At 39.0% G+C, this 22,367-nt stretch overlaps 1 protein-coding gene across 1 annotated transcript; it reads left to right on the top strand.

Annotated features, from left to right (window-relative positions):
* Nucleotides 1–2,322: 2,322 nt before the first annotated feature.
* LOC114065740 (poly [ADP-ribose] polymerase tankyrase-2) lies at nucleotides 2,323–22,025 on the top strand. Its single transcript, XM_027899867.1, has 18 exons — nucleotides 2,323–2,651; nucleotides 8,711–8,935; nucleotides 9,896–9,991; nucleotides 11,169–11,205; nucleotides 11,503–11,578; nucleotides 12,882–12,976; nucleotides 13,507–13,573; nucleotides 14,914–15,100; nucleotides 16,038–16,159; nucleotides 16,667–16,758; nucleotides 16,851–16,929; nucleotides 17,451–17,622; nucleotides 18,252–18,331; nucleotides 19,314–19,459; nucleotides 19,880–20,045; nucleotides 20,342–20,561; nucleotides 20,969–21,078; nucleotides 21,771–22,025. Exons 1-18 carry the CDS (start codon nucleotides 2,444–2,446, stop codon nucleotides 22,008–22,010), a joined length of 2,418 nt encoding a protein of 805 aa, XP_027755668.1. The 5' UTR covers nucleotides 2,323–2,443; the 3' UTR covers nucleotides 22,011–22,025.
* Nucleotides 22,026–22,367: the final 342 nt, after the last annotated feature.

Genomic DNA, 22,367 nt, shown 5'->3' with positions numbered 1-22,367 from the left:
ATGCCACTGGGATAAATGAACTGCAAAGGTAGAGGCCATTGGTATATTACAAATTACACTAAAAGGAATGACAGTCAAATGTTTCCAAGCTGTTAATGGCTGAGCCTCTTGGGGGTGTTGGTAACAGGTGCCTCTTGAAAAATCTCTACCACATGGGATTTGGCATACATTTCAGCTATGGTTTTCTAACCACACTATTGTACAGAAGATGGAAGAAAGCCATTGGATTTTATAGACTATTTTCTCGTAACATAAATAAATATATAAATAAATTAAAAAGTAGGGATTTTTTACATGATGTGAATCTCAAAAGTCACTGTGAAGGCTATTAATACACCAGTCCTAAAATATACTGAAAGTGTTTGACTCAATGAATTCAAGGCTAATTGAATCCTGCTCTTACAGTATAATTTTTTATTATTATTTTGTTTCTATTAATAGATACCTGCCATATTTTCACACTCAAGCTATCAGGAAGACATACTGGAAAAGGAAGTCAGGCTATAGATAATTTAGAATAATAGCATCTTTTGAGTAAAGTGATGTGGAAAGAATTGGGAGTTTGTTTATTTTAGGCCATGCTCTTTATAATCCTTCTCTTTTTCTAACTCTCTTTTTTTTTTCATTAGCACTTGATAATTCCTTTAGCCAAGGAAAGAAACAATATAGTGAAGTAGTGAAATAATTGTTCCAGTTTTAAATTTACTTCAAAGACCTGGGGAGCAGGATGTGTTTGTATTTACACAGGTATTTACACTTCCACAGACTTTGAGATACACAGTCTAGATACTTTTAGATACACACTACGTCATCAGTTTTGAAATGAAAACAGCCAAGTTAATGCATTTACTACTTCTCCTGTAGGCCTGGAGAAGGGTTTATGAACTCAAAAGCTTGTATATTTTTTCCAGCAAAACTGATGGTGCTAGTAAAGGATACAAATGGCAGCATTACAGGTCTTGTTTTCAGCCTGTGGAACCTGCACATAGGAAGGGAAGTTTTCATTATGCATACTTTGGAGAAGCTGGGAAGGTCTGGCACGGCTGCAGGCCTATGAGCCACATTTGATGACAGTTTATGTTGGAATATTATGGCCCCATGCAAAGCAGTGGATGAATTATGTTTGTGTGACAGTGCTGATCAAGGGCCTCTGGCCGTAGCCTGACTTTTCCCTGCGTGCTGAGAACAGCTTGTAATTTAAATGAAGACACAGAGAAAAGCCAGTGGGATTACAGAAAACACATGTGACCAAGGCATCATGTGTTTGTCAAAAGTAAGTGGTTTCTGTCCCTATGCTGGCTGCATTCTTCTGTTGTACTATGTGTAAATCAGTAAACAAACAGTGTGAGGACACAGACACAGGCACTGGACCTTGCTATGCTACTATAGCAGGGTGTAGGCCTGGGACAGTTGGTAGGGTCCCCCACCAAAAAATTCCTGGGCATAGTTTATGTAGTAGTACGAAGCAGGGAGAGGCAATTTGGATGTAACTGCCCTGTTTCAGGGACAAGGATGTTTAACAGAGTGTAAATGACTAAACTATACAAATGTGCTGGGTCTCTTTCCATGTTCTCAGGCCATTGATTTTCCTAGTGTAATAGTCTGCAAGTTCAATTGAGTCTGGAGGTACTTATCTCTGCCTTTGGAACTGGAAGCCACTGACTCTATTCAACTATCTTTTGCAAAAGTAAGCATTTTAATATGGCATGAGTGGAATATTCATCAACTGAATCCTGTTCTAGTCAGTCCCATCTATGGTCAGGCTTTTCCATTAAGCTGGCGAGGGTTGCCAGAAGGAGGTGCTTTCCATTGTCTTCCAAAAACCTTGAATTGGCAGTCAACTAACAGCATTTTCTGATACCTGCTTTTAGAGATTAATAAAGGAAACTACATCATTTATACTGTATAAGTTCCATTCCATAGTTATTATGCAATCACTTCACTTCCTTTTGAGCCACAGTACTTTGCTATGTAAGTAACTGTGCAAGCATCATGAATTTATTAGCACCAAAACACAGTCTTACACATTTTACAGGGAGGGAAAAAAAAATCCCTGAACAATCATCACCTCCTACTCTACATTTAATTACTGTAAGCAGCACCAGCACATTTTGGAACGAATGCAGGACGAATCGCTAGTGCTGTACTTTTTATGCTCATCATCACCTTCCCTTACGAAGGAGAGGGCAGCAGGTTAAAGACAGGCTGTGCGAGTCGTCACGCTGCTTCCCCCCGGCTCCCAGCCGGCAGGGAACGGAAGCGCCGCCCGGATCGCGGGGAGCGGCCTCGGCACGGGCCTCGCGGGGGGAGGAGGCTCCGCCGGGCGCGCCTGCGCACGAGGCCGGCGGTGCGCGGATCCCTCCGCCGGGCGCAGCGCCCGCGCGGAGCGTGTGCGGGGCCGTGCGGGGTGCGGGGGGCCCGGCCCGGCCCGGCCCGGCCCGGCATGGCGGGGCGGCGCTGCGCGGGCGGCGCGGCCGCCCTGGCTGAAGCACCGGGGTGCGGCGCTGCGGCCGCGGCCGAGCCGGCCCGGGAGCTCTTCGAGGCCTGCAGGAACGGGGACGTGGAGCGGGTCAAGCGGCTGGTGCGGCCCGAGAACGTGAACAGCCGCGACACGGCGGGCAGGAAGTCCAGCCCGCTGCACTTCGCCGCAGGTACCGGGCGGGGGGAGCCGGGCCGGGCCGAAGGGCAGCGCCGGCAGCCTGGGCCGCTCGGGTGGGCGGAACTCGGGGGGCCGGGCCCTCCATCGCCCCCCAGCATCGCCCCCCGCCGCGGCTCTGCCCGGCCCCGGGGCCCGCTCGGGGTCACCCACGCGGTGGGGGCTGCGAGCGGTACAGCGGAGTCTGCCCTCGGTCTATTTCCTTTTCCCCTTTTTAAAAAAAAAAAAAAAGCAACCAAACCTCGTCTGGCCTTGAGGACATCTGAAGGGGGGTTCTGTTCGTGTTGTGACACGTGAGCTCCGACAGGGACACTTGTCCCAGGTGCAGTTCTCATGGATTTCGGCAGGCCTGCGCGTTTTTGGAATTGCACCCATGAAGGGGCCTGTCAGATAACACAGTTTCTAAGGTTTTTGCATTCTTATCTTTAACAAATGGACTTTGTTAATTCAAGACTGGAGTACGCAAACAACTGACGTCACAGAACAACTGCTTTTTCTGGCAGCAGGCCAGAAGATTGTATCCCACCTTTTCAGACAAAGACCTGACTGTAACTTGTTTTCATGTTGGTGCTTTTGATTTGAGTACAGCCTTAGGTGTAGGACCCCAAGGCTGGCAGGCTGCAGAAGACAGCAGCTTCCTTTCGGCCGAGCAGCATGGATAGTAACAAAGATGTTCATTTCTTTACTGAATTGTCTTAGAAAAGGTTTCTACTTAAGGTGTCCTTTCTTTGTGTCAAGAGGTCTTGATTCAGACCTCATAGGTCAAAGTTTTTGAAAGCCTTCTTAGGACAGCAGCATTTCATAAATTTAAAAAAGTTGATCAATAAGGGAGCACAGGAGACAAAATATCCTGTCAGAGGAAAACAATTTTGCAGCTTTTATATGCAGCAGTCCTGCCTGTTCACTAATTGACTAAACTTCTACAAACAAATGTGTATATTTTAGAGCCTTTTGTAGAAGTGAGGGGTTTTGTTTATTTGGTTTTGGTTGGTTTGGGCTTCCTTTGGGTGCCTAAGATGTTTCTCATTCAGTATAGTGATCTAGTTTATCTCTCCGGACAGGAGTGATCCGTCTTGACTTTAAAGAACTCCAGATCTATAGAAAGATTTTTCTTTATAAAAAATGCACAGCAATAAGTTCATGTAGTTGTTCGACTTCTAATGTTGGTGTATAAATGGGAAACACCATTGCCGTGCTTAAGTGTTCTCCAGACCTGATACAGATAAATTAATTCCTCCTCTCACCAGACTGTAGGAGATGCTGATAGTTTCTAGTTAACACGTGGTATAAAATATTTGTGTCATTTCTGGATTTAACACTCCTTACTGCCTCAAGTCAAACTCTACTGCTGTCAGCCCACCTGCAATAGACTCCATGTGAAAGGTGGACATAAGGAACTCTCAAACTTGGGAGTTACTGTTTTTGTTTCATTTTGCCTGTACCCCATTACAGCTGGAGTAATACTAACTTCTTTTGCCTTCTGCCTCTAAAAGAATTACATTCCAGGAAGTGAAAGCAAAAATCTCTTGTATTCCTGCTTTGTTTATACTAGTTGGCTTGGTATTCTTAGAAAATACATTACAAAACTTTTCTGACTATTTTCTTTCAGTTTTGGGACTTCTTATATGGAGTTGAAATACACTGATAGGTTTTGTATTGCCCTTTTTTCCTTTTTCAGAGTGCCATTCTGGGATCTGGACTTGGGTTCTATTTTTTAAGTCTTTGCACAGATTTTACCAAGCAATTTAAAAAACAAAAAACCAAAGTCTTCTTTTTCCATGTGTCATTTTGTAAAGGTGGATTTTAAAATAAAGTGTATTAAAAAAACAACACTACAAGCTCCTCCTGGGCATGTGTCATTATCAGAGATAATACATCCTGGGCTTTTGGGGAAGGTTGCTCTTTGGATTTTATAGTACACAACTGTGTGTGTGGTAGGTAGGTTGTACTGAAGCTTCAGGCAGGAGCCACCACCCTTCACAGTAAAATGGGTTCCATCCTTTCCCACCATAACCTGCATATACTTGCTCGAGCCAGTCTTTTTCTCTACAGTGTGTGTCAAAGTATCACAAGGCTTTAGGGACTTGGCAGGTGCCAAAATGCCAGTGCTGCAATCTGAAATTCATCCAAAAATATGAACGGCCAGGGTAGGGGAGAAGTGAAGCTCAGTTCTTTGTCTTACCTTCTCATCTCATCTGTATTAGCTGAATGTCAATTATGGCACACAGTGACTAAATAAATTTTTTATTATATACAGTTAAATATTTCTGTTATGATTTATAATCAGGAATTGTGAGCTAAAAAATTGTGACTTGTCAGGGAACAAGTACGGTGAGGTGTTCAGTTGTCACAGATGGTAGAAGAGTGTCAGCTGGAGATCCTGAGTAGCCAGCCTTCCTTTGCAATAAAAAAATTCAAGTGTTCATGATGATAAGACAGTTACCTTGCACGGTTGCAAGCTATGATCTCACTTAAGTGGTCTTTGTATAAAAGCTCAAGAGCAAAAGAAAATCCCCACCCCTTAAAAATCACAGTGTTGTGGTTTGAAACAGTTTTTGCAGCAGCTGACTAATGGTAAAGAGGAACTACTACAGGAGGTATTGGCTGCCTGCCCTGTGTCAGCAAAGGCTCTCCCTGCTTTCCAGTCTCGGTGAAAACAACACAAGGAGAGGCCATTGTGCGGTTTGGTCATTTCCTCCGTACACATGCATCCTTTAGAATGTAATGAGAAAATAATTCTCCTTCCATATATGGTGCCCTCTTGTACAGATGCTTCCACAAGGAAGTAAGGAATCCCTGCTGTGCACTCAGTGCTGGAGAGAAGTCACAAAAATTGGTGTGATGCAAATGAGTCCATCTCAACATTAAATTAGATACAGGTAGTTGCGGGGTGTTGCTGCACTGGAGGCATTTTTGGAGTGGATGCAGGCTTTGCACAGAGAGATGCTGCAGGCTGCTCATGAGCTGTATCTGATTGAACCTCTGTACTAGATAGAGGGATCTGGGTGAATTCTCTATGCCTGTTACGAGGTTCACTACAGCTGGTTTTCAGTTATTGATTCGTGCTGAGGTTGGCATTTTACCCTCAAAAACATGGCTGTACGTCAGCCTATTGAGGGATAGGAATGCCTTGTGTACAAGAATTAGTGGCTTAGTTACCAGATGTGTAAATTCTGGAAGGAGAGTTTGGTCTCAGGCTTTTCTAACATATTACAGCAGTCCTGGAAAATGTTTTTTTGTTACTCAAAAGAATACCAAGCAGTCTGTCATCAAATAACAGCCTTGACGATCTGTTTGCAGAACTCTGGCACTTGCAGAAGTCTCATTTGAGTAGATTCTCAAAGAATTTAGTAAATTTTGAGTATACATTCAAACTAGAAGCAGAATTTTTTAAAGGCTTGAAGATGTAAGAAAAAAATCAGGACATATGTAAGAAAATAACAGCATTTATAATACTTAATAGGTATTTATAAATACTGTTTTTTATAATACCTCGTATTTTTATATATATAATATATAATATATAATATTCTATAATGTAATATTATTTGTAATATATATTACTTTTATATATAAATAATACCTAGTACTTAAAATATCTAGGTAGGGAAGCTAAATATATTTAGGAGCGAGAAATACACTGTGTATAATTTAGTATACAGACAGTATGGGTGCATGGGTATATGTACAGGTTATGATTTTTTTTTGCAGCAGCAGCAGCAGAAATATGCATGCATGTGCAGTCAATATGGCTTACTGTGCCAGCGCAGATACATTGGGTTTGCATGGGCCACATGTCTGATCCAGTTCTTATCCCAAATGTGCTGAGCTCCCATTCTGTCTTAGGACAGGCAGGGTGGGTAGGTGTCATATTGAGACTCAAAAGTGATTTTGCTGTACAGTCTGTGGTTCTGTTGTAGGCAAAGTGCTAATAAGCTTTGTATTTGAAAAATTGAAGCACATCACCAGTATAGCCTTGTGACTGTTACTTGAAAACATCTTGAAGTTCATTCTAGGATTAAAAAGTTTCACATAAACTGATTTTTATAATAATGATGAATTTGTGGCGAATGTGGTTCTTTACCAGACTTTTGAGGGAAGAGGAGAAAAGTTAGAATTTAACTACTACTTTTCTGAATACTTTTCCTGGCCTCTTTCTCTTTGACATATATGTTTATATGATCTTCTCTTATCAAGTAGGATCGAGAAATTGCTTAATAATGGCAGTGGAATTTTTTTGTGAGCTTCAGGTGGTGAAACTGAAAGTGTCTCTTGCTCCAAGAGAGGGATTTACTGAAGTCAGTTTTAGTGAAGAACATGCTATGAAAAGGTTGAGTCACAACTAAGCTAAAACTAAAAGTTCAATTGTAACTGAAATGTTGTCCCTTCTCTTACACTTTGGTGGCTTTGTCACTGAAACACTGTGTTGGTTTGAGGAATATACATAATTTCTAGGTTATGGGTGCAGGGACCTGCACCTGTCTGCTGACATTCCATGGATGATTTGTAGCAAAGTTTAGATTTGCTACAACCTGAGTATCAGTGGTGTTGGCAACTGTATGGTTATTCTGTCTGAGGGAAAAGCCCAAGACTTCATCCCCACCCAGGTCTTGATCTCTGTAGGCAAACAGTTCTAAGTCACATAGTTTAAAGCAAGGAAGGTCAAGTCCTGCACCCATGGGTTGTTTCCCAGAAGGTACTTGACAGAAGACTGATACATACCAAAATATGGCTCTTACTGCCGTAATAATCCTGAGACCCACGGAGACATTCGTGGAACCTTTGAGGGATTTCTGTAGGCAGTGGCCTTTGGAACATAACCAGATGGGCATAATGGCTACAAGAAGTCCTTAAGCTTTCTGGCCTCCTGTGGAGATACTGGAGGAAACAAGATACAGCTTGTTGTCCTACTTTATTTGCCATTAAAAAAAAATGCAAGATTCAACTGAAATTGAAAAATAGTACCTATAGAAATGCTTTATAAGAGCAGTTACCTTATTTATGATATATTTCTAAGCCCAGATGTACCAATGGACATATTTTTTGCTGTCCACTAACTTGAATGTTAGGCTTGTAAAAAAGTGCCTGAGAATGTATAAAAGCATTTTTGTTTTTCAGTCAGGATCAAATATTTATAATAATTTTAGACATCGCTGAAAATAGCGAGTATGAATATGTTTAAATTATGGTTGTGCATACTCTTATAATAAATTTCTTCGATATAGAATGGTGTCAGATAAACTTCCTATGTCCCTAAGGGCTTTCTTAAGTGATTATTTTAAAGATGGAATCTGTGTACACTTCTAAGTTAATTATTCCTTGGAAAGCAAATAGCCATGCTTCTGGTGTTAACCTGAGAGTAGTGCTGCCTACTTGCTTCTTTTAGAAAACAAGAAACTTTATTCTGTAAAATACTTTTCCTGTTACATGAATATTTTTTAAAAAGCTTAAAATATGAATTGTAAATAGAATCATAGATTTTTTTTTTTTAGTTTGAAAGGACCTTGAAGATCATGTAGTTCCAACCCCTCTGCCATGGACAGGGATGTCAGTCACTAGACCAGGCTGCTAAGGGCCCCATCCAGCCTGTCCCTCAACGCTTCCACCTTGGACGCTCCATGCATTGACTTGAAGCCATTCTCATCCTCACTGTTCCCAGGGCTCATCCATTGCTCCATACACAAACTGGCAGTGGGTTGGCAGAGTATCACATAAAATATTGTTCAGTTTATTAACCATATAAAGTGAGTAAAAAATAGGTTTTATTGTCACTGTTCTGTTCTTTTTGTTACATTTTAAGGAAGCTGTTGACTCGTGGGAGCCCTATTCACTGTTCCAGTAATCTTGACTATTATTTTTCTACTGATTTTAATCTAATTTTTAAGGGTTTCAAAAACACCCTTAGTGTGTCAATACTCTTTTGTAAACAGTGGCAGTTGTGGTTGTTATTTAGAGCAGTTACTGCTATTCAAGTTTGTTATTTCAATCTGTACATGGGGAACGTGGAATTTTCTTACCCCATCCTGACGCCTTTTCTCCTTTTTCCCCTTCAAGGTTTTGGTCGGAAGGATGTAGTTGAATATTTGCTTCAGAGCGGTGCCAATGTCCATGCCCGAGATGATGGAGGCCTTATTCCTCTTCACAACGCTTGCTCTTTTGGTCATGCTGAAGTCGTCAATCTTCTCTTGCGGCATGGTGCAGATCCTAACGCTCGGGATAATTGGAATTACACTCCCCTTCATGAAGCTGCCATTAAGGGCAAGACAGATGTCTGCATTGGTAATTTTCTCCCACTCTTCCTGTGACTGACTCATTTGTTTTCACTGTGAAAAATCCAGAAGCTTTTAAAGACCATTTTTATTCTATGAAGCTATGGCTGGTATAAGGGTTAAAACTAAAAATCTTTTGTAAATGTAAATTCATATGTCACCTGTTACATGTCACTCTTTTTGATACTTACCGATCTCTGAAGATTCACATTGACATCATGGAAAAGGAGCTATAGAGTGATGTGGTGGAGCTAAATTCTGTTCTATTTCAGCTTAGACTCTTACGCTGCCTTCTGCTGCTCACAGTGCAGTGGGAAGAAAAAAACTGATTTTAATAAAGGATTCATTCTGTCTATATGTAGCGGCTGTGTTAAATTAGTTAAGATGGAGCTAAGCTTCTGTTATACTGACCACTTTTTTGCCTACACAGTTTCTAAGAGGAACTTCTTAAGGAAGAGGTAGAAAGTTAAGATACGTTGTCAAGAAACAAATTTTTTGATTGTGTGGTTGACTCTCCTTTGCTTTGAGGAGCACATCCAGAGAGAGCTGTATATATGACATTGCCTCTTTGGCCTGAGTATGAGTGCAGGATGCATGGCCTGACACTGCTGTGTACAGTTTAGGGCACAGTCGCTTGTGGATTTGGATCAGCTTGCTCTGGAGCTGATGGAAGTTGCTACTGGTTTTTTGTAGTGTATCACAGGCTCTCAGCTGAGATTGCCTCTTGCCAGTCTGTTGTTTTTCCCTTTCTGCTCTGCTTTTTTCTCATAAAAAGTGTGTAGACATGTTTCACTGGATAAACTGTTCACAGATGACATTAGGGAAATCTGACATTAAAAATCTGAGAAAGAAAGTTAGGATCAGGAATTGGATTTTTTTTGTTGTTGCTTGCAGCTTACAGTAATGATATTTCTCATGAGCTTTGTCTTGTAGAATTGTTTTCTCATGGAAAACTTTGGCATTTTTGTAGTATTGTTGCAGCATGGTGCTGAACCAACCATCCGGAACACAGATGGAAGAACAGCTTTGGATTTAGCAGACCCGTCTGCAAAAGCAGTGCTGACTGGTTAGTGATAATCTTTAGATTACTTTATGACTAATAACATTTGAACTAATATAATACAGTAGTTTGGGTTTTGTCTTTTTCATACTTCTCCCTGGTTTATAATTCTGAATAGAAATTCTCTTATGGCTTTCATCATCTCAGTCATGGCATGTGCTCTGGATAGTTTATTGTGCTAGTTCAGTAATGACCTGTCAAATGGTTTGGGTTGAAAGGGACCTTAAAGAGCATCTAGTTCCAACCCCACTGCCATGCGCAGGGACATCCATTAGACCAGGTTGCCCAGAGCCCCATCCAACATGACCTTAAACACTTCCAGAGACAGGACATCCCCACCTTCTCTGAGCAACCTGTTCCAGTGTCTCACTGCCCTCTGAGTAAAGAATTTCCTCCTAACATCTAATCTAAATCTCCTATTTTAGTTTAAAATCATTTCCCCTTGTCCTATCATTATGTGCCTGTGTAAATGTACTGGGTCTGGCTGAGATGAAGTACAGTTCCCCGTAGCAACCCTCACAGTGTTGTGCTTTGCATTGGTAGCTAGAAAGGTGTTGATAACACACCAGTGTTTTGGCTACTGCTGGGCAGCACTGGCACACCATCCTCCCCACCCCCAGTCAAGAGCAAGATCCTGGTAGGGGACACAGGTGGGCCAGCTGACCCAAACTAAGCAAAGGGATATTCCATACAGTATGATGTCAGCTCACATATAAAAGCTAAGGAAAGGAGGAGGAAGGGGAGGCATTTATTGTTTCCAATAGCTGCCTGCTGAGAAACCACTACGGGTGCTGGAGCCCTGCTCCCCAGGACAGAGCCGAACACCACTCACTAATGTGGAGTAGAGAATAAACCTTGCTATTTTCCTTTTCTCTTGTGCGCACGCAGACTTTTGCTTCTGCTTTAGTAAACTGCCTTATCTCAACCTGTGAGTCGTTTTCCACCTTATTCTCTCTCCCCTGTCCGGCTGAGAAGGGGAGTGATAGAGCAGCTTGGTGGGCACCACTACAGTAAAAAATTGCTTTTCCTATTTTCTGTGAGCATCTCTTAAGTACTGAAAGGTGTGCTGTTTAGTACTTATAGCACTTGTGTTCTCTAAAATTTTAAAAGAGGAGGATAAGTAGTGAACTTCACATATAAAGATATTTATTTGATCCCTAAAGAAAGCCCTTTTGTCTCCTAGGTGAATACAAGAAAGATGAACTCTTAGAAAGTGCCAGGTATGTAGGTTTGGAAGATATCTGGAAATATATTTTCAAAATTGTGTGCAAATAACGTATATATTGTCTTTTGAGCTGTCATTCCATCTAGATGCTAAGCTTTAGCTGTTTTCTGTGAATAAAATTACCAAAATCATTGGGTAAATGCATTTTTTTTCCCTTAATGCTGGCAATACTTAGCTGAATGTATTGCTTAAAATCTGCTGAACATTATAGCCATGTAAAATACAAAACCAGAATTAGCTACTAACAATCAGGTTAAAAATATTTCTGCCCATTTAATATCTTGTTTTTCAGGAGTGGAAATGAGGAAAAGATGATGTCTCTTCTTACGCCTTTAAATGTTAACTGTCATGCAAGTGATGGCAGAAAGGTATTGTTGTTTAAAACCTCATTTAAAATTTGTTCTCTCTTACACGTTTCACATTGTTTGACCAGATTTTTAAAATGTTAAACATAAAATCTGTCTATTTTCTTCACTGTATGTGGGAAAATAAGATTCCACCTCTCTAGCAGCCAGATGATTTGTTTGTTTGTTTGTTTTTAATCTTAAAAGGACTATGTAGGTATTTCTATCTGGGAACAATAAATAAACAAACACCTTTTTAATTGAAACTTTGGCTTGACCTTCATATCTGCAGTGATAAAGAAACAGGGCCATTCCATAGATTCTTACTGCTGTCAGAGATACAGGCCCCTTATTTGCCATGCACCTAGGCAAGTGAGCTATTCATAGCTGTAAGTATTGATAAAGAAATAACATAAAAATATTCAAAATCTCCATTCTCAAAAATCTTGAGTCTTCTGGGTTCAGCCTGTGGAAGGTTCAGATTATTGAGTATCAATTTTTGGCATCCTTGTTGTTGTCATTAAGTACGTGTATTAATTCACCTAAGTTTTGATCTAATTAGCCTTTTTTAAGGCTTTGTGATGAGATATTGGGATATTTCCAAAACACTGATGCATCTCTGTTTTCCCATCTTCTAGTTATGAGACTCATCCTCTAGGAACTGTGCTAACCTAGTTCAGCAGATGGGTTTATGAATGTACAGGATAAGATTTCTCCTCACTAATTTGTAGCTGTGCCTTTAGTGCTACTGATGAGAAAGCTTGGATGCATTCTCTAGAAATGATCACAGAGAGGTTATCTGTCTGCTCTGTGAAGGGTGAGAGTTTGGAAGAGAAGATTAAGTTTCCCCCACATCCCACTAAATTACTGCACTCACAGATGTGGATAACAATTTCTGTTGATAATTTCTAAACTACTTTATTGATTGGCAAGGAGACGTCTTCAAAATTTATTGATTCTAATGCCCCCCTTACTTCCCCTTTCACAAGTGATATAGTTTGTGCCAGCAAAGTGTGTCTAGTTAGGGTAGGCTAAAAGACAAAAATGGACTGTAGGACTCAAAAATCCTTTAAGAGGGCCTTTGTTGCCCAAATGTATTAGTGATGGAGTAAATTCAGGATTTATGTTTATATTGACTTCTAGAGTAGTCAGTAAACAATGAACATAGTTCTCAAATATCTGATTCAAGCACTATGTTGTTTTCGGTTTTTTTATCTTGTAAATCTTTAAAGACTTCAGATTATAGTACTGTTAACAAGTTTTGAAAAAAAATGAAATCAACCCTCGATTTTGTGTTACTGATTACTTCCACCTTCTTTCATTTCAGTCTACTCCATTACATTTAGCAGCTGGGTATAACCGTGTAAAAATAGTACAGCTCTTACTGCAACACGGGGCTGACGTACATGCCAAGGATAAAGGGTAGGTTCCTTTTTTCTTTTGTCCAGAATAAATAGAATTTGTTAAAAAAGAGAGATGAAGTAAAAAACAATAATGCTGTTTTAACCAGGAATTTTTTCAACTTGAGGCTGTTCTGTCATCATTAACCTTTCTGTTGTGACAAAAATGCGACTTGATTAGTTTTCAAGCAAGGAGATATTAATGTTCTTGTGAAAAAGATATAATTACAGTCACTTCTGAACATTCCCTGCAGATAGTTCTTCCTGCTTAGGGTTTCAAGTCTGAGCAAAACCAGTTCATCTGCAGTGAGACAATGCAATTCATTTCTCATCTTCTGATGATTTTAGGTGTTTGTTCTAATAAATGCTGATGGGATTTTCTGGTTTCTTTTCCAGCGTCTTATTTTCCTTCAGCTTCATCTGATCATCTCTCATATTATTTTTGTAAAATGTTCAAGGTGCAGCATAGTACCATTTGCAATGTTATGGATGCATTTAGAATTGAAATATTTGTACTAAAATAATCATCCTTCTCCTTTTTCTTCTGTGTAGAGATCTGGTACCACTTCACAATGCCTGTTCCTATGGTCATTATGAAGTAACAGAGCTTCTAGTAAAGGTTGGTCTCTGAAGAGAGGAAGTTGAATATTATTCAATAAGAGTGGTTTATAATAGAGTAATACAGATTGCATATTTTTTTTTGTACTTAGATTTACACAACTTCATGATAGATAGCTTTTGCTTTACATGTTAGTGATTATTAAGCTGGAGCTACAGAATCTTCTGCTTGCAAGGAAACTTTTTCTTTATAAATGTGCTTTCTGTTTTTAACTCTTTCTGCTCCAAAGTTGAATGTTTTTGTACCAGGAAGTAAGTACTGCTTATCTCAACGTTTCTACCCTTACCCAAAAAATTCCACCAAAAGAAAACCCTAAAAGCTGCGTGATATTTTGAATTTGACAGTAGAGGAATATTTCAGAAGGCAAAGTAGTAAGAGATGTTTAAAAAAAAATTGGTAAAGATAGTAAATGTTTTTAAATTAAAGAGTATTCAGTCTCTTGAGGAAATGAATTTTATAACATCAGTTCTGGCCCTGAATTGTAGCCTTCACCCCAAAGAAAGAGAAACATGTCAATCTTCCTAACGGAATTGAACTCCTGTAACTAAAGTGGTTTATCTGGATTATGTTAATCTTGAGGATAAGTATGAAACACAATCAACTAGTGGCTTGAAGATGTGGCCTGCAAAATAATCTATGTTTTCCGCCAAGGGAGTTTTGAACTGTGTCTATTCTCAGCTGCCACAGCAAATCCAGATCATTATAACAGCTGAGGGTGTTCTGTTAGATAACTTCAGACATTTGGATGCTCAGGGAATAGCTCTTGTTCCATCCTGGATGACTAAGCCCCTCACTAATTCCATGTGTCTTTCTATTTGTTTAGCAAAACATTAAATTAAAAAAAATATTGAAATAAGCATGTACTGTAGTATAAATAGTCATGATTTTTTTACTTCAGAGACAAGTTGTAAAGTGAATTTTTGCAATGGTGGTACTAGACACAAAAAAACACTACTGTGTGTCTTAACTCTTAAGCTGGAGTTGTATTCCATGTTGGATTTCTCCTCCACAGAATCTTGAATTACTTTTTGCAAAGCCATACAGCTTTAACAGAAGCGATGAGAGAAAGCATATCCTATTAGACTTGATTACAGACTGAACTCGAGGTGCAGTCAAAATGTTACTGGAGAAGAATTCCACATACATTAATCATCCAAGGTCATTACTTGCAGAACCTTGTACTTAAATGTGATAGGTTGAAAATTAGTGTCTTGGAAATAGTTTGCATATAAGCATTGATTTTTATTTTAACAGTCTACTGTATTAAAACTAATAACCTTGTCTTTTTCTAACGATCTGGTTTTGATATTGCATCTTTTTTTACCCCTTTCCCTTTTAAGCATGGAGCATGTGTGAATGCAATGGATCTGTGGCAATTCACCCCTCTGCATGAAGCAGCTTCTAAGAACAGGGTGGAAGTATGTTCTCTTTTGTTAAGTTATGGTGCTGACCCAACACTGTTGAACTGTCACAACAAAAGCACCATTGATTTGGCTCCAACACCCCAATTAAAAGAACGATTAGCATGTGAGTATAAAGTGAGATCAGTTCTATAGTTATAGCTTGTGATGTGTATTTAGGTTCCCTAGACAGTGACCTGCCAGAAATCAGATTTAGAAAATGCTTACACTTCCCAAGCCGTTGTGCAGTATTGAACGGTGCATTTCACTGTTTATAATTTGAGATTGCTAGATTTTCTGAATGTAGGCATTTAAAATAATTTTACTGTCAGTTTTACAGTCATGTGGTTGTGATGGGTTTTGTAGCTTTTCTTCCCAGAATACATGCTTTCCCTCACGACCTTGCCAATACACTGTCATTTTCCTTACTTGCTCCTGTCATTGCATCAAGATTGTTGAAATACTCGTTTTTATTCCACAGTGTTTTGTTTGAAGAAAAGAAAAAGGATAACTGTTTAGAATGCTGAATATATTTCAGTATGCCACAAACACTGAAAGTTCAAAGAAGTTGATGAAAGGCATTGATTTTTGTCCAGCAAACTATAAAGGAGTTGCAAAGAGTGACCTCAAATTCTGTTCTTGAGGGGTCAAACAATAATTTTCTGGCATATGTACAAAAATTGTCAGTAAACACTTCATTAGACTTCATGTTAGCATCTAAAAATGTTTTTCCAAAGATAGGTCAGAAGTAGAGATTTATATATGCTTAAATTGGTACATATGTGAACAGTAGAACCTCTAAAGTGGTGAGTGAAATAGCTCTTGTTCAGACAGTTTGGATGTCTCTGGCTTTGCTTTAGAAACAAAGCAAAATTCATACAGTGTTTTGACTTCACTAACAAGTTCTGTCAAGTGATGTAAAGGCTTGAATCAGAGTTGAAAATGTCTGTACCATGGTCTACTGAATAAAATGAATAGTTTTGTCTAACTGAAAGAAACGATTCTCTTGATCCATCTCAAGCCAATCTCATAACCTTCTGCTGTGTATTTATTTGTTTTTAAAGATGAATTCAAAGGTCACTCGCTGCTGCAGGCTGCAAGAGAGTCAGATGTAGCTCGTATAAAGAAACATCTGTCTTTGGAAACAGTGAACTTCAAGCATCCCCAGACACATGAGACAGCATTGGTAATATCTCAGGATTTATTCATGATTTTGCTTATATTGTGGCTGGTCTAAGCGTACTAGGTAATAGTTTGGAAGTAAAAATTTCCGTGTCAAAGAGTGTAATTCAGACCAACATGGAATATACAGTGTCTAGTTAAACAGATAACACTGATTAATATTTTGTTCCTGAAGTTAATGTTAAGACTAACCTAAATTGCCTTTTTAGGTTGTCTAAATGACTTTTTTTTAGAACAGTCTCATTTTAAGCAACAGCAAGCTATATGTGTTAGCTTTGTTTGTAAAGCTTGATGGTTTCCAGCAATTATTGGAGAGGAAGCTCTGGAAAATACCGGAGTAAATCCAAAAGCCCATTTGGAATCTTCCAAGTTAATAAGCTTCTGCATGTTTTGGGGCTTTTTTTCTTTTGACTTTGTACACTACCAGCTCATAACTGCCAGCTGATCAGCAAGCAATAAGGCCTTTATATTGCTAGCTAGTTGTTAATCCTAAATTTTTTAATGTTCACAGCACTGTGCTGCTGCATCTCCATACCCTAAGAGGAAACAAGTGTGTGAACTGCTGCTGAGGAAAGGAGCCAACATCAATGAAAAAACAAAAGAGTGAGTGGTTTCAAATAAATACTCCTAAGTGTTTGTTTAGAAGATTTTGCAAAATACATTTTGAATTATTCCTTTTTTTTTTTTTTTTTAAGCTTCTTGACTCCTCTTCATGTGGCATCAGAAAAGGCTCATAATGATGTTGTTGAAGTAGTTGTGAAACATGAAGCTAAGGTATGAGTATCGTGGGGGGTTTTGTTGACATTTGTGTACTATATAGGTTTTCACACCATGACAATGGACAGCCAAGTAGAAAGGCTTTTCCAAAAAAATAAATTTTGCAAGGTTCTAATTTTATACACTTCAGATATAGGCCATCAATCCATCTGTACAGCCTTACACATGGAATCGTTGTTTTAAATGAATGTTTGAAATTCAGTTGTAGTTCTCTCTGAGAGTGGAAAGTTTTTAGAGTATCTTACTCAGCACTTCATTGTCCAGCAGTAATAATGAAATGTGTAAGGAAAAAAAGTAGGGAGTATACATGAACAGCGAGAAGCTAGACTGAACTGTGTAACAGGTAGATTTTACATGATGTTGTGTGCAACAAAAATTACAATGACCTTTGGAAATATGCTTAATATTTTCTTTTAATTAAAGTAAGATGAATACTTGTAAAGTTCTCCCATTTAGCAATGAAAACACTTCTAATGCTAAACTTTGATGATGGTATCTCCTGTCTCTGTTATATTTAGGTTAATGCATTAGATAATCTTGGCCAGACCTCTCTTCATAGAGCAGCACACTGTGGTCATCTTCAGACATGCAGGTTGCTGCTGAGTTCTGGATGTGATCCTTCCATCGTGTCTCTGCAGGGCTTTACAGCCTTACAAATGGGGACTGAAAGCGTGCAACAGCTGCTACAGGGTATGCTGATTTATTCAACATCTGCTGTAGTGCTTTGTTTTACTTGCCATTTCAAGTGCTGTCAAGAAATAATAGTGAAGACAAGTAAAAAAAAAAAAAAAGTGTGTTCTTCAAGAGACAGTACTGGGTTGTGGAGCTTCATTTTCTAGTTAACAATATCATTTACTCTCTAGATTGTCAGAGATGCTCTGAATGTTTGTGGCATAGCCACCTGAAATAATTTTAGAAAAATTCTGACGTAATGTGGTGGGAATTTTGAAAATTAATTTCCAAAGCAAAATTGTCTTCTTTGCATCTGTGGGCAGAGGCAACAGTGTACAAGGATTTTCAAGGGTAAGGTTTGGGCATTATACATGTAGGTAAACTTGATATAGTCTAATTCTGAAAATAAAATAAGAATGGTTCCACAGTACTTCAAAACAGATAAGAAGCATGTTGCTAAAGACAACTTTGCAATACTGTTAGCTCTGTCAACTATAGTTGTAAATAGTAAGCAAAGACAAAACCTGTCTGTAATTGGTTAACTTTATTTCAAGGATTTGCCTTAAAAAACTCAAATGATTTCCTATCTTAACAAATCCTTTCAATGGTCTACACTTACCTGTCATGCAACCTCATTTATTTTGCAGAAGGGATCCCATTAGGTAATTCTGATGCAGATCGACAGTTGCTGGAGGCTGCAAAGGCTGGAGATGTGGATACTGTAAAAGTAAGCTTAAACCTGTACTTAAAAATAAGAGAATTTGTCATGATTTAACCCCAGCCAGCAACCAAGCCCCACACAGCTGCTCGCTTACTGCCCCACCTGTGGGACTGGGGAAACAATCAGAAGGGTGAAAGCTGGAAAACTTGTGGGTTGAGATAAAGAGAGTTTAATAGGGAAAGCAAAAGCTGCACGCACAAGCGAAGCAAAACAAGGAATTAATTCACTGCTTCCCATGGGCAGGCAGGTCTTCAGCCATCTCCAGGAGAGCAGAGCCCCATCACACTGGGAACACAAACACCATCATTCCAAATGTCCCCCCTTCCTCTGTTTTCCGCTGCTGGGCATGATGCCACATGGTCTGGAATATCCCTTTGGTCAGTTTGGGTCACTTGTCCCAGCTGTGTCTCTGCCCAACTTCCTACACACTTTCAGCCTCCTCACTGGTGTGGCAGCACAAAAAGGCCTTGGCTCTGTGTAAACCTTGCTCAACAGTAACAACATCTCTACATTTTCAGTCCTGTGTTCAGCACAAATCCAAAACACAGCCCCGTACCAACCACTGTGAAAAAAAAATTACTCCACTACAACCAAAACTGGCACAGAATTATATCTCAGTCTATAATTTCTCAAAGCAGGCAATCAAACAGCTCTTCTCTGACTGCTTTAGAGTTGTGATCCCTGTCCTAAGACCTTTATATTGTACAGTTCTTATAGATGACAGACTATAATATTCACCACCTCCAGATGTTTGCCCTATATAAAAAACATAAATAAGTCACAGGTGTGGATTTGGGAGCAGGTGGATTTTTTTCTTAGGACACAATTAATGAAAAGTAAAGACTTTACATAAAAATAAATTTAAAACTTTCTTTTTAATAAAAACAGTTATTCAAAATTAGATGTGTATAACAACATACTGTGACTAAATTAAAAGTTCCAACACTACATAATTAGTAACATATGTTTTATTTTGGGAAATTCACAGAAGCTATGTACTGTTCAGAGTGTGAACTGCAGAGATATTGAGGGGCGTCAGTCTACACCACTTCATTTTGCTGCTGGATATAACAGAGTATCTGTTGTGGAGTATCTTCTTCAGCATGGAGCTGATGTGCATGCAAAAGATAAGGGGTAAGTGCTTGAATGTATATTTTTCTTGGCAATTGTAGTTGGTAATATCTGTCAGCTTTTGAACATTGCTAACTGATAAACGTGCCATCTTTCTTCAGACATTTTATTTTTTTATTTTCATGGAACCTTCTGTTAGAATGATGATGTTCATAATATCCAAAAGCATTTAGCAGTACCTGGGCCTAGAGTGTCAAGGGTTTCTCTGGTCCTGTCTTTTTGCTCCTCTTCAGTGCTGCTGCTGATTGCATTTTCACTGCTTTGGCAGTAGGTACTCCTACTGTATTAGACTACAAGGGGGGATAACGAAGTTTTTGTTATGGTTTCATTGTTGAAGGTGCATTGTGTTTTAAGTTTATATCACTGAGTGAAAAAATACCCTATTTTCAAAGAGAATTTTTCTTTTCTTTTAATTGTTTCCAGAGGACTTGTCCCGTTACATAATGCTTGTTCATATGGTCACTATGAAGTTGCAGAACTGCTGGTTAAACATGGTGCCGTTGTCAACGTAGCTGACTTGTGGAAATTCACTCCTTTGCACGAAGCTGCAGCAAAAGGAAAATACGAGATTTGCAAACTCCTGTTACAGGTATAACACATGCTGGAGAAAGGTTGCTTTCTTTTCTTTCTTGTTCCCTCTGAAATGTAAATGGACATCTTTGAAAAATGATTTGTGCTTTGTGGTTTCTAAATGATTATAGCTCAGTGTTTTCAGTAAAAGGGATACTATTAGCAACTATATTGTCCTTTCTCACACAGTAAATGGAAGGCTCTTTGAAGGATTCCAGCGTATGTCAGAATATTTGCTCAGTAAGATGTAAGATGCTTAAGATGCAGCATGTTTGTTGTACTGACATATTTCCCACCTGTTTTTGATGTGCACAGCATGGAGCTGACCCCACGAAGAAAAACAGAGATGGAAATACTCCTCTAGACCTTGTTAAAGATGGTGATACTGATATTCAAGACCTACTTAGAGGAGATGCAGCTCTACTAGATGCTGCAAAGAAAGGTTGTTTGGCCCGAGTAAAAAAGCTGTGTTCACCTGACAATGTCAACTGTCGGGACACGCAAGGACGACATTCAACACCACTACATTTAGCAGGTCAGTGTTCTAATTAACTGGTTTGATCAGTTACTAAATACTGTGGCTGAACTTCTATGTCTGAGCAAGTTTAAAGTGTAGCCTCAAAGCTAGAGGATTCAGTATTTTCTCTTTTGAAAAATTAGTATTTCAGGCATATTAATCTTACATTGCTCCTCCAACCGTTTGCTTACTTTAATTTTGTGTTCTCTCTAGCCGAAAAAGATCTTCTATTGTTTATTGATGGGTTTTAAAACCAAATACTCTTAATTAGGGTTAAAGTGTCCTCAGTATTAAGTAATATACTGTTCTCACTGGGACTGACATATTAACTAACTTTCAGGTAATTTAAGTGAGGTACTGCCTCTCTATGGCCTGTTGGGGGTGTTTTCTTATTCTGTTTCTTCTGTCCTTCTGCAACCTTCCAGCTGGTTACAACAATTTGGAGGTTGCAGAGTACCTGTTACAGCATGGAGCAGATGTGAATGCACAGGATAAAGGAGGTTTGATTCCTCTGCATAATGCAGCATCCTATGGGGTAAATATCTCAAACTTTCTTAGATTTTATTTATTGAAAAAAGTGATACATTTCAGTGACAGCATTGTGAGCCAATACTTTGTAGAATGCTTTTGCTATCGAGTTATAATGTAATCTTATAAAAGACAAAATCGATAATTTGATCATAGCTCATTGGTGAAGACTTAGGAATTTGTAAAATCATGAATGCAGGTTACAGAACTGAGTTTTCTGAACCTGAATACCTAGGAAACCAGCAGTTTTAAAGGTGTTCTATAAAATGCCTTTCCTTACCTGTGCCACTTGAATTTTATCAGCAAGATCTCACTTTCACTTATATGGCTGCTGTTGAGACAGCAGTTGTTTTTTTGAACTTGAATCTTTGTGCTTTAATCAAGACTTTAACCAAAACAGCTGGAGTATTTTATAAACTGGAATTTTAAAATCAGGCTTGCTTTCCTTCAGATTCCCCTTGATTTGGGATTCTGTATTACTCTGTCCTTTTTTCACAAGAGAACAAATCTTAACTTTTTGCTGGTGTGTTATAAGTGAGGGAGGAAACACCTTGTTGTAATACTTTTTGAAATCATAATTAAATGTATTCTAAGAAAAATCAGAATAGCTCTGATTACAGAGACGTGTCAGTAATAGTTATGAGTTACTTTAATGCACTGTGGTACCTTGGAATTTAACAGGTATTTTTATTTTTCCAGCATGTTGATGTAGCAGCTTTACTTATAAAGTATAATGCATGTGTGAATGCCACGGACAAATGGGCTTTCACACCTCTCCATGAAGCAGCCCAGAAAGGAAGGACTCAGCTTTGTGCCTTGTTACTGGCACATGGGGCTGATCCCACTCTGAAAAACCAAGAAGGACAAACGCCACTGGACCTGGTCACTGTAAGTGATGGGGCTCATCTTGGGAAATCTGTACTTATCTGCAGTTTGTGACAGCTCATCTAAAAACTGTCCTTGGACAAAAGGGTAGTACAGCAACTTCTGCAGAATTTAAAATACTCTGGTTTCTCTGGTCTTTGTATGTGTCTGGTAAGGAAAGTCAGTAGAGCCTTCATAAACCTGCTTTAAAGATTTTCTTGCTTCAGACATCTTATTTCAATGTAGATTAGGGGGAATAAACCCAAAGCAACAAGAAGGAATTTATGGTTATAATTTGATGCTTTTAATTCAGTGCTTGTAGTTTGACTAGTACAAAAATTGTGACAATAAAATGTAAGCAAAATTTGTAGCTACATAAATTTCAGAAACTATCCAGCTGTTAAGTTTTTGGGCATGTTTTTCCTAAGTATT

This window comes from Empidonax traillii, unplaced genomic scaffold (genome assembly GCF_003031625.1).
Source record: "Empidonax traillii isolate 1590-97213 ecotype Southwest subspecies unplaced genomic scaffold, ASM303162v1 scaffold693:size341962, whole genome shotgun sequence".
Lineage (NCBI taxonomy): Eukaryota > Metazoa > Chordata > Aves > Passeriformes > Tyrannidae > Empidonax > Empidonax traillii.
This window is presented reverse-complemented; position numbering and strand designations above follow the sequence as displayed.